The 11,755-nt window shown below is 61.3% G+C and overlaps 1 protein-coding gene across 3 annotated transcripts; it reads left to right on the top strand.

Annotated features, from left to right (window-relative positions):
- The first annotated feature begins 4,097 nt into the window (after window positions 1-4,097).
- On the top strand, window positions 4,098-9,077 carry SCN4B (sodium voltage-gated channel beta subunit 4). 3 transcript variants are annotated; one of them, XM_017809605.1, is made up of 5 exons: window positions 4,098-4,115; window positions 7,293-7,456; window positions 8,134-8,359; window positions 8,599-8,728; window positions 8,822-9,077. In XM_017809605.1, exons 2-5 carry the CDS (start codon window positions 7,355-7,357, stop codon window positions 8,913-8,915), a joined length of 552 nt encoding a protein of 183 aa, XP_017665094.1. In that variant the 5' UTR covers window positions 4,098-4,115; window positions 7,293-7,354; the 3' UTR covers window positions 8,916-9,077. The 3 variants fall into 3 exon arrangements, with proteins under 3 accessions (XP_017665094.1, XP_017665093.1, XP_017665092.1); XM_017809604.1 differs by lacking the exon at window positions 4,098-4,115 and adding an exon at window positions 4,484-4,533; XM_017809603.1 differs by lacking the exon at window positions 4,098-4,115 and adding an exon at window positions 4,769-4,919.
- Window positions 9,078-11,755: the final 2,678 nt, after the last annotated feature.

Genomic DNA, 11,755 nt, shown 5'->3' with positions numbered 1-11,755 from the left:
AGAAGGGTCTGGAGGTGATGGGGAACTCTGCCTGGTGCTGTGCAGAGTCATGGGGGACTGCTGGGCAGCCTCAGGGGGAGCCCAGAGGCACTCTCCCTGGGATGCTGCCCTGCTCCTGGGGCTGGGAGAAGGGGACCTTGGGAAGGGGACAGCCTGGGACTGTGAGCTCCGGAATGCTGAGGGGTGTGAAGGACAGCCCTGAAGAGATGGAGTGCGGAGGGTTCAGTGGAAGTGGCCTCAGGCTGTGTCGGGTCAGAAGAAACTTTCTCCTGGGACACAGGAGGGTTACCTCAGTGATTCTTGCAGATGCCTCTGCAGTGGCTGCTGGGGGACACTGCTGCTCTTTCCCTGCTTGTTTAAAGGGCCCGTGAAAGGGGGTGAGGAACCCGTGCACCTCCGGAGGCAGCCGGCTCTGCTGGCAGGGGCGAGGAGGCAGCGGGCAGCACAGCGCTGGCAGGGAGAAGGATGCAGGGAGAGGGGAAAGCATTGTTCCGAGGGAGAGCTGCAGGCAGGGGAGAGCTGGAATGACAAAGGCAGCCAGGTACTCACCGCAGTCTGTTTGCCCGGGACCTCTCAGCTCCCAGCCTGGCGTGTCAGTCCCAGCCAGGACAGTCTTGCAGAGTCTGATCCCTGTGGGTGCCTCCTGCCCACTGCCAGCTCCTGGGCTGCCAGGCCACCTTGTCTTTTAAAGGTCACAGCCAGAGGACCTTGCAGTAAATATAAGGTGCTGATGGGAAGCTCTGTTCCAGCGTTGCCACCTCCTCCTCCATCGGCAGGAGGGCTCTGCCTGCTCCAGGTCCGGGAGCTCAGCATCCTCTGGCTCGGGGAGCTCTGGGAGGGGGCTGGGACTGTCCTCCTGGGGCAGCCCCTGGCAGGATGCTCCAGGGCAGCTGGGGCCAGCGCTGCGCCTGCTGCATTGAGCTGGGAGGCTGCAGCCCAACTGCTCTGCTCAGCCCTACCTGGTCAGTACCCACGTGGAGGGAGGCAGGAGCCCTCCTCGGAGAGCAGCAGCCTGGCATTTTAACCCTCGAGCTCCAGCAGTGCAAGGTGAGAGGGACTGAAGGTACGTGGACAGCTACTGTGACCCCCTCCCACAGGCTGTGAGCCAGCTGGCAGCACCCCTGAGCCCTCCTTCCTGTCCCCCAGGGAGGTGACAGTGTCCGAGCAGAGGGTGCTCAGCTTCCCTGAAAGCAGACACAGTATCCTGGTGCTGGACTCAGCAGAACAAGTTTCCGCTGAGCCGCAGGAATGCCGGGTCCCATGCTGGCCATCAGCACAGTGCCAAAATCCAGAGTCCAGCTGCTGGGATTGCCCTTCCTGGCCGTGGCACCGCTCACCGGGGCCGGGCTGTGGGAGAGCAGAGCCTTTCCCGGCCCGCGGCAGTGGCAGATGTCTCACGAGATCAGTCGGCCGGGGAGAGCGGCTGGAACTGCCAAGTGTGACAGCTCCATCAGGCTCTGGTGACAGCCAGCATCCCACTCTGAGCCCTGGGCTGTGTGGGCACAGCTGGCCCCGGGTGTGCAGGGCAGTGGGCAGTGGGGCACCAGGGCTGCTGCCTCTGCAGAGATGCTCAGCAGGGAAGTGTGGCTGCAGGAGTGTGTCAGCACGGAATAACTGGGTACACACCTCCCCAGCACGCCCCATTTGTGTCAGTGCTCACAGGAGCTCTTTTGTATTCAGTGGCCAACCCTTGCAGCCAGGCGGTGCTGCTATTCCCAACCTTCCTGCCTCCCAAAAGATTTAGGGCTCTGCTGGTGGGATTCCTAAATGACAGCTCGGCCAGATGCATCCTAACTTGACCCATCATTTTGGAAGCAAACTTCGCAGACAGGTGAGCATCCCAGGAGGGGGTTCTTCACACCTAGTGGCCTTTCCCTGCACCAGGGCAAGGGTGCTGCTGTTCCAGGTCCCCAGTGCTGCAGATCTCCGTGGTCTTGCTCACTGGATACTGGAGATTCCAGCCTCAGACTCACCTGCACCTGTGACTCTGGCCCCAGCAGCCATCATGACAGGCATCCTTTGCAGGGGTAACAGGCATCCCTTCACCCCTTCAGACCTCTCTGCCTCCCCTCTCACAATTTGTGATGCTCCAGCAAATGCAGTGCTCCTCCTCCTGCCTTGGCACAGTGCCTGCCTGGTCACCCGTACCTGCAGCTCCGCTCACCTCTCTGCATCCATCCCCTCACTGCATCCATCACCTCTGTGTATCCATCCCCTCCCTGTATCCATCCCAGCCGCCCGCCAAGGCACCTTCTGCTGCATCAGCAGTGCCGCGCACGCCGCTCCCGCAGCGCCGGCTGCCAGCGCTGCCCAGCCCCGCTCTGCCTGTACTTTTCCTGTCTCTGTTGCCAGCTCTGCAGCCCTAATGCCTCAACCCACAGGCACTGCTGGCATCCTCTCAGGCTCCCCTGGGACGTCCCCGTGCCCTGCAAAGCCTCCAGCTTTCCCTCTTCCCTCCTGCTTTGTGCTGCTGGCCAGGTGGGCGGGAGAGCGAGCTGCAAAGGGGCTGGAGTGGGGATGAGGAGACTCAGCGTGCCCTGAAGGTGACAGGTCGTGGCACCTGGACACGCAGGCAGCATCCCTGCAGCTGAGCTGCTCTCACGCCCGAAAAGAAGCAATCCAGTTTGAGGAGCCATGCTGCAGTGATTACCAGCAAGGGAGGTACAGCCTCACCGGGTCCCTGGGATGAGCTCTGCCAGGACATGTGCCGTGTGCCACCAAGGACTGCAGCCCCGAGAAACGGTCAGTGCTGTTCCTGCTCCGTGAGTGTGGCAGCACCTCCCCCCCTTCCCCCTCTGCCTGTTTTGGGATGTGTCACCTCCCGCAAACGCCTGCTCTGCACAGGGGTCGGTGTCTAATGGACCAGAGGTAAAGCTCTGCCCGAGCTCCTAATGGAGGTCCCCCACCGCCACCTCTCAGGCTGTGGTCGGCTCAGGGCAGCTCTAATGGATGTGGCAGCGAAGAAAAGGTTGCTGACACATGAACTTAAGTGCAGCCAATTATTCCGGAACAAGCTCACGGTGACGAAAATAAGTTCTCAAAGTGTTCCCTTTGGTGCAGGGTGGGTCCCGCTGTCCATCAGTGTCTGGCTCTGCATCCCCACCTGTGTCTGCTGCCTGCCTTGGGGCTGGGAGGTGCCTTGGGGCTGGAGGGCAGAGACACGTGTGCTGTCACTCTGCTGAGATGCCCCGAAGGAGAGCTGAGCCCCAGCCTCGTCCTGTTTTGTTGTCCTGCTGGCAGCAGCAGGGAAGCCACCAGCCCAAGTGGCACTTTGGCCCCTTCCAGAGGTCGCCCATGGCAGCACCAGCCTCGCATTCCCAGGCCATCAGAGAATTGTTAAGGCTGGAAAGGCACTCTGAGATGATCGCATTCAGCTCTTATTCCAGCACTGCCACAGCCACCACCATGTCCCCAGGTGTGACATCCACATGTTTTTTGAACTCTTACAGGGTTGGTGACTGCCCTGGGCAGTCTATGCCAGTGCTGGACAACCCTTTCTGTGAAGAAATTTTCCCTGATATTCAACTTAAACCTCCCCTGGAGCAACCTGAAGCCATTTCCTCTTGTCTTGTTACCTGGGAGAGAGAACCCGACCCCCACCTGGCTCCACCCTCCTGTCAGGGAGATGCAGAGAGCGAGAAGGTTCCCTCTGAGCCTCCTTTTCTCCAGGCTGAGCCCCCCCAGGCTCCCTCAGCCGCTCCTCGTCAGACTTGAGCTGCACACCCAGCTCTGGACACGCTCCAGCACCTCAGAGTCCTTCTAGTGAGGGGCCCAAAACCGACCCCAGGATTCATCACAGAGGGTCCGTCACTGCCCCGGTCCAGGATCGCTCCCGGACTCCCCGGGGTGGGAGGACGGGCGGGGCGGGGGAGCGCGGGGATGCGCGGGGGGATGCGGAGGAGGGCGGAGGAAGGCTCACCGCAGCCCCGCCCGGCGCGGCCCCGCCCGGCGCCGCTCGCCCTCCGCGGGGGCGGCCAGAGCCGGGCGCTGCGGGCAGCAGGGACCGCTCCGCTCCGCACAGCCCCGCACCTCCCCGCACCGCGTCGCAGCCATGGCCCCGGGCTCGCCCGCCTCTCGCCGCCGCGCCGCCCCGCGCCTGCTGGCCGCGCTCCTGGGTAAGGGGCGCGGGGGGCTGCGGGGACCCGCTCCGCGCCCCGGGGACCGCCCTCGTCCTGCTCCCTCCCCCGGCTCCCGGCGGGGACCTCGTCCCGGGGACCCGAGGCGGGGGGACCCCGCTCCACGCCCCCCGCGCCCGCGGGGATGCCGCCCGCGGGCGGTAACGCCGCTCTCCGCTCTGCAGACGGACGGTCCGGGGGATAAGTCACTTGGCCAAGGTGACTTCGCAGCCGAGCCCGAGCTCCGAAGTCCCGGCTCCGGCCCCTGCCCTGCCCGCACCAGCGCTCCCGCCGCCGGCGCTTCTCCTGCGAGCACTGCGGCTGCAACCCCGCTTTGCCCCGCTCCTGCGCTGCCCGTGACCGGGGGATGGCCGGGGGAGGCCATGCACTGCTTCAGCGCCAGCACGCCCGCCGACAGGTCATTGTCTCAACAGTTCATTTTGTACGACAACCATTCGCATGCGCTTGGCCCCCGGCGCGGGGACGGACCCCGCGCTGCAGGGGCCGCTGCTTCGGAGCATGATGCCCACCCAGCCCTGTGCCCGGGGATGCCCGAGATTCCCCCGCCACAGGGTGCGGGGAGGTGCTCGCAGCCTCCCCTCCCCACTGCACACCTGGGGCTGGTTCCAGCCTCCCGCATCAGCCTCACGCACCCGCTGCACTCCTGCTCCCGCGGGTCATCCTCGTGCCAGCCTGGAAACAAGGGTTGGATGTGCAGCGCTTGCTACTGGGAAACTCCCTTGGGAGGCGTGTTAGAGGGCATAGTTCTTGAGTTTAAGGGAGCTGGAGACGCAAAAAAGGCATGTAAGTACCTGACTCCCTGCAGGATTTGGGTGGCAGCGCCTGGTTCCTCCTCAGACAGGTGCAGTGGAAGCTGCTCGGGGCATGGGGCTGGCACTGAGGTGCTAGTAGAGACTTGGAGATGCTGGAGACCGCTCAGGGATCTGGGGTTCAGGGTGTGGAGGTGTGAACCCCGTCCCACAGGTCGCTCAGGTGGGCTGGGAGCTGGCAAGGGAGGTGGGAAGGGGAGTGCTGGGCAGGTCTGTGTGTGGGTTTCAGGAATGCTGTGCTCCTCAGGGAGTGGCAGCGAGCTCCTGGCTGCACCAGGGAGCCATGGCATAGCCCCTTCCATTGGTCCCAGCCCCACAGGAAGGGCAAGGGCCATGTGTCCTGTCCCACAGCACCTCACACCTGGGCTCCAGCTGGCCTGGGAGCTCCTTCCTTGAATCCCTCTGGAGAGGAACCTGGCCAGCCCGCCAGGCATGGCTTGTGCCTGTGCCAGGAGGTCACGCTGGCTGCTCTGGGCAGTGAAAGGTTTTGCAGAGCAGCCTTCCCACAGATGGTGGTCCTGGGTGAGCACGTTGCTCAGTGGCTCTGGGACCCCTCACCAGGGGCTCACCCACTACAAGAGCAAAGAGCAGGCAGCCAAGGCAGGAGTGGCTGCTCCCCGCTTCCCTTTGGCTGTCTCTTAGGGAATGCTGGTGCCTGCAGGCATGGAGGGAGCCTGGAGCCCCCGGGGGTGGGGGGTGTGGCCCTGTGCACTGAAGGCTGGGGTTCTGGTGGTGCAAAGTGCAGCAGATTTGGGCATATGGAAAAGTAACACTGGCAGCTGGTGTGTGGCAGGTTCAGTCAGTGATCTCCCAGCGTGTTTTCCTCTGTGCTTTATTTAGTGGTAACATATCAATTTTGTCTTCCTGAGACCACAGCGTGACAGGAACAAGGTCAGCCTCAATTTACCCCACACATTCAATTCAGATTATGTTCATGACATTCTAACAGTGGTAGACAGGATTAAAAGTGTTACAAGCTGCAAGGAATCATCTTTCCTGTAAGTAAGTGTCCGCCTGCAGCACCTTGCCAGCTCAGACACACCTGCAGAGACAGGCATCCCTCTGCCAATTCCCACTCCAGGCAGCAGCACCATTCCCCCCGGGGCACTCCTGCCTGTGAAGTCCCCTCTGTAGCATCCCCGGGGCTGGCCTTTGAGCCTGGCAGCTGCAGGAGATTCCATCTGGTGGGGAACCACTCCCTGACGTTTGCCACGGCCTCTCGAGCAAAGCGAGGAGTGCTTGTGTGTAAAGTTAAATAACTCCTTCCCTGCAGTGCTTGCAATGCAGCACTGCAGCAGGGCCCGGAGCCCAGGATGCAGGGCTCTCGGGCTTGGCTCCGGCTGCGACGTGCCTGGGGAGTTGTTAGCACCGGCATGTGTGGGAGAATAAATCAGCAGCCGAGGCGGCTGCAGAGAGATGGGAATCTGAGGCTGAGGGCGGTGTGTGTCCGAGTTACGGTGTTGGAGGAGCCGGGGATGGGCTTGTAGCTGTGGAAAGGGCTGTGTCCCCCCTGGCTTTGGTGTCAGAGTGCCCAGGGAAAGCTCCACAGGGGTGGCTGAGGTCTGGGCAAGGGGAGAACGATGCTTTGCTGGGCTGTGTCACATCTCAGCCATGTCACATCACACAAATGGGACAGGGACATGGTGTGGTGGGGATGGGGAGCAGCGCTGCTCCTCTGGCCAGGAGCAAAGCATCCCTGTGCCCCCGGAAAGGATCTGTGTGGACACTGCCCAGTGCCCAGGGGTGTGATGCCAGTCCCCGTGTGGCACCCCGCGAGCTCAGAGCTGCAGCTGGGCTCCTACCTGCTCTTCGGTGCCTCTCTCCCTGCCTACGGGGAGGCGAGGGGCAGGAGAGCTGCATTCTGCAGTTTGAAGGTCATCTGCCAGCTCCAGAGGGAGCCGAGGCTCCTGGCTCCCAGGAGTGAGGGTGCTGCTCCGGAGGGTCACCCAGAGCCATGTGGAGCTGCGGGAGGGACGGCGGGTGGCAGGCGGCCAGGACAGCGGCGCTAATTACTGCTCCAGCTCCTGCCTGAAGAACAGAGCTCTGCTTTGCTTTGGCTTTTTTCCTCCCCCTTTAAGGTTCAGCCGAAGGCCTGTGGATAACATGCAAATCAGGGCTTTCATTTGTGCGCTTCACTCGTGGTGATATTATGGTTCCCTTTGAGCCCGCGCTGCCCCTGTGGGTGCCAGCCAGCCCCAGGTCCTCCAGGAGCAAGTCCCCTCTCTCACTGAGCCACCCTGGTGCTGGGGACAGGCACCTTCGCTCCTGCCACGGCAGCCTGCCCTGCCAAAGGGGACGAGGGGTGACAAACCCGTGCCCTCACTCTCTCCTCCCCTCTCCCTGCCAGGTTTGCACGTCTTCGCCATCGCCTTCGCCTTGGAGGTGTCGGTGGGGAAGACCAACACTGTGATGGCTCTGAATAACTCCAACGTCCTGCTGCCCTGCATCTTCACCACCTGCATAGGCTTCCAGGACCTGGTCTTCACGTGGTATTTCAACTCAACAGAGCTGGTGGGTGGCTCTCCTGGCTTTGCCTCTCCTTTCCTGGCAGGTCCTTTTGTGCTTCCCTGGTGCAGACCAGCACTGTAGTTCTCAAAGCTCCCTTTCTCCTTCTGCAGGGGCTTGTCCCCCCCATCTCTCCAAGTGTCACCAGCTCTGGGGGGGACAAGGCTGTGCAAACAGGGAGACTCAAATACCCCAGCACATCTGTGCTTTTGGCACAAAGCTGTTCTACATTTGCTGCTGCCCACAGGCTCATTTATTTTCATAAATTAGCTGTTCAGGTGCAGGTCTGCAGTTTGGGCAAAATGTGGTTAATTTTCTCCTCCTTCACTTGCTCTGTAATACTAAAGCTTCTGTACAGATTTGTTTCCTGCTGGGAATATTCAGCTCCTCAACTCCTTAGCAGGAGGGCTGGTTTGGAGCAGCTCTGGCCAGCAAAAGGGCTCTCTCTGCCAGGGTTTCCCCCATGTTTTAGATGCTCTGCACCATCGCTGCAGAGCAGGTCAGATTAATCTGGTGTCTCCCAGTAGGATGTGCAGCAGGTCCCCCTCCACAGCCACTCCTGCTTTAATGGGGTGTCCTGGGACTGTGCGTGTCTGTGTGTTCGGAGCTGGGGCAGGACATCCCCAGGAGAGCTCCAGCCTTTCCCAGGAGCCCAGCTGACCCCACACCCTGCACCCCTGCAGATTTACCAAGGCAAGATAAAGAACAAGGCCACGGAGCCCACCCTGGTGACTCGCAACCCGCGGGTCGACTTCGTGGGCTCGACAACGAAGAAGGACTACAACATCTCCATCGTCCTGAACGCTGTGGAGTTCAGCGACGCCGGCAAGTACACCTGCCACGTCAAGAACCCCCTGGAGAGGGGGGCACAGCACAATGCCACCATCTTCCTCACCGTGGTGCACAAGAGTGAGTGCTGGCCGGGGCTCCCCAGAGTGGCACTGGGGTGGTGGAGATGCCGAACTCTGCTGACCCCCTCCTTGGCTCACCGTTGTGGGGTGTCTTAGAGGTGGTTGGCATCCCTGAAGGGCAGGGCTCGTGCCCCTCTGTGCTGTCGTGGAAGGGGTAGCTGCCTTTTTGGGGTGGGATGTGCAGCTGGGAGCTCCCCACTCCCCTCCCGAGCCCCCTCAGCTCCTTCTCTCCTGCAGTGGTGGAGACAGACAACACGGTGACGCTCATCATCGTGGGCGTCGTAGGGGGGCTCATCGGCCTCCTCATCCTCTTCATGCTCATCAAGAGGGTTGTGCTGTTCATCATCAAGAAGACCCAGGACGGGAAGTGAGTGGGGGGGTGCTGCCATGAGCCGGGGCCGTGGTGAGAGGGGTCAGGAGGGGCCGGGGGCAGTCAGCTGGCCGTGTGATTTTCCCACAGGAAGGAGTGTCTGGTGAGCTCGTCAGGGAACGACAACACCGAGAACGGCCTGGCCGGCTCCAAGGCGGAACAAAAAGCACCACCAAAGGCATGAAGCAGCAGTGCCCCGAGCCCAGCCCACCCCGCAGGGGGAGCCTGGGCAGGGGACGAGCCTTTCCCTTTTGTTTTCTTTCCGAACTGCCAACGCTTGAGACATGTTTTTCTTACACACGTGCCTGCAACCTGCACTGCTTCTCGGAGAAGGCTTCGGCTGCCACGGGGACTGGGAGCTTCTCGCGCGCTCGGACTGGGAGGCTGCTGGGGCAGAGGGAGCTGCCTGCTCCGCTCTGAGCCAAGGCAAGAGGGTGCCGGGCAGGCAGGGAAGGGCCCGGGGGCTGGGGGTGCCCTGGTCTGCAGCCGGGCAGCTGCTGTGCCCGGGGGTGCCGGGAGGTGGGACGCTGTGGGTCCCAGTGTTCCTGCAGGGTAGAGGCTGTGAGGAGCAGGGGGTGTCTCGCTGGAGGCTGGGGGGGCTGGGAGCTGCCTGCTTCATCCAGAAGGTTTCTGGAGCGGAGCAAGGATGCACAGAGCTGGCTGTAGAGATGGAGTCTCCTGCTGCTGCTGCATCTCCTGTGGGTTCGGCACAGGATGGGAGGAAACAGGGCTGTTGTGGTGGGGCTTGGCTTCAGCTCCCCTGTTAAGCATTCGAGAACCAAATCGCTGAGAGGCCCTTTGCTGTGCCTCAGGTCCTCCCCCCAGCAGGGCTGGGGGGAGCAGTGGCTGGGTCTGGCTGTGTCCTGGGGTCACTACTGGCCCGTGATGGGGTGAAGTGTCACATTTCACACTGGCTTTGCCCCCGTGCAGGGCCATCCCTGGGGGTAGCAGGGGCTTCTCCCCAGGCAGCCGTGCTGGGAGCACTCCCTGGGTTTGTGCTGTCCCCCCCCCCCCTCTTTCTGAAGCTCGGCACTCAGAGCAGCCATGCTCTTGATGCTGATGCCAAGGCTGGACTCCTTACGTGGATATTTTTATATCAGACTCCGGTGGGAAAGCAGACGATTGTGTTGCCCTTTCACCCAAGGAAAACTGTGGCATCCATCGGCCACACAGGGAGGGGGCACAGTCGGGCCCTGGCGAGGGGGGCCGGGCCAGGGCTGTGCCACTGGCCCACTGGGCGACCTTGGGCAAGTTGCTCTGCCTCTCCATGCCTCAGTTTCCCCATCTGTAAAATGGGGATAATAATATTGCTCTACCTCACGGGGTGGTTGTGAGGCTTCCGTGGCTAACGATGAGACCCTGGGATGAGAGGTGCCACAGAAAGCCAGAGGGTCTTTGTCAGTGGACTCAGGCAACCCAGCCCCCTTCCCAAGGGTGTGAGACACGAAGTGAATGAGCTGATTCTACAGCTGAGATTGACAACGTCCTTTACAGTGTGATTTGTTCCCTGTTTCTCCTCTTTGTGGGTGTCTGACAGTGAAGCTGCAGGACAGGCAGCTCCCCATCCCCACTCTAATTTGGGAATCACAGCTGAGCCATGACTTCCTTGGCTGCAGGGGCTTGTGCCCTGACAGAGGTGCCAGAGTGGGAGGCAGGCAAGGATTTGGTGGGCCAGGCAAGAAAGGAAAGGCTGGGTGCTACCTTCTCTGGCGATGGTGATGTGGAAGGCAACTTGGAGCCTTTGCCAGGTGCACAGCAAGCTGACCACCCCAGGCTGGAGCAGGGCCGTGTGCTGGGACAGGGGACAGGTAGTGGCACCTGGCCCCCGGAAGGTTCCCTTGGCTGCTGGTCAGACGTGGGAGTCGGGATCCTGGTCCCCTCCCTGAGGGTCTGTGGGACCCTCAGGCGAGTCAGTTCTCTGTGCTTCAGGTTCCCCATCTGTGAATGGGGGGCAGTGAGCCTGAGTCCCTCCCGGGAGGTGTGAGCTGAGGTGCCCTGCGTGGCTGTGCCATGGTCCTGGGCGCTTTCATGTCCGGTGTTGTGACCTGGGATGGAGGGCACTCTGATGCCTGGCACTGTGACCTGGGGTGGAGGGCACTCTGATGCCTGGTGTTGTGACCTGGGGTGGAGGGCACTCTGATGCCTGGTGTTGTGACCTGGGGTGGAGGGCACTCTGATGCCTGGTGTTGTGACCTGGGGTGGAGGGCACTCTGATGCCTGGTGTTGTGACCTGGGGTGGAGGGCACTCCGATGCCTGGCACTTTGACCTGCCACTGCTGTGTGCCAGCCCGGGAGGAGGTGTGAGACCTCCCAGTCACCCCAAGAGAACCCCCGGCCCGTCCTTGGAGGAGCCCTCCCGTGGGAGAGGACAGCGAGGGGAGGGAGGGAGGGAGGGAGGGAGTTTTTTTAAAGAACTATTTTTAGCTGTCCTAACCTGTTGGCCTTTTTTAGCCAGTGTGTGTGGACGCAGCTCCACTTCCTGCTGGATATGCAATGCTGCACTATGCATGGATTACTCCTCTGGCTTGATGGAAAAAGTCCACATAAGCAGTTTTTGGGAATGTAACTCCATATGCACACGGGTGCTGCACACAGAGCAGGGGCCCCGGGGGAGCGGGCTGTCTTGGGGGCTTGTGCCAGCACCAGCGGGGTCCCTGCTCTCCCTGGGGCTTTGGGGGGTCTGCAGAGGCATTCCAGGGCACACTGGGGGTGTGTGCTGCCACAGACGTGTGTGTGTATGAGCATATGTAAATCTGAGTGGGAGACACATGCGTGTAAACACAGGATGTGTGTGCGTCAGGCTGCGTGATGACTTAACAGCACATTTTTGCACTGTAGAGGTTTAGTTAGCTTTGCCTTGAATGAAATAAAGTTTATGTTTACTAGAGAAACTCGCTGTGGTTTGGGTTGCTGTGGGTGTCTTGTTTAGGTCTGTGAGGGGACTGGGTAAAAATGGCCCTGCGAGCAAGAGGGACAAAGCGTTCGGAGGCTGCATGAAAAAACAAACCCTTTCCTTTAATGGGG

This window comes from Lepidothrix coronata, unplaced genomic scaffold (genome assembly GCF_001604755.1).
Source record: "Lepidothrix coronata isolate B3197 unplaced genomic scaffold, Lepidothrix_coronata-1.0 Scaffold27, whole genome shotgun sequence".
Lineage (NCBI taxonomy): Eukaryota > Metazoa > Chordata > Aves > Passeriformes > Pipridae > Lepidothrix > Lepidothrix coronata.
The sequence above is the reverse complement of the archived record's forward strand: the minus strand, read 5'-3'. Positions and strand labels throughout refer to the sequence as shown.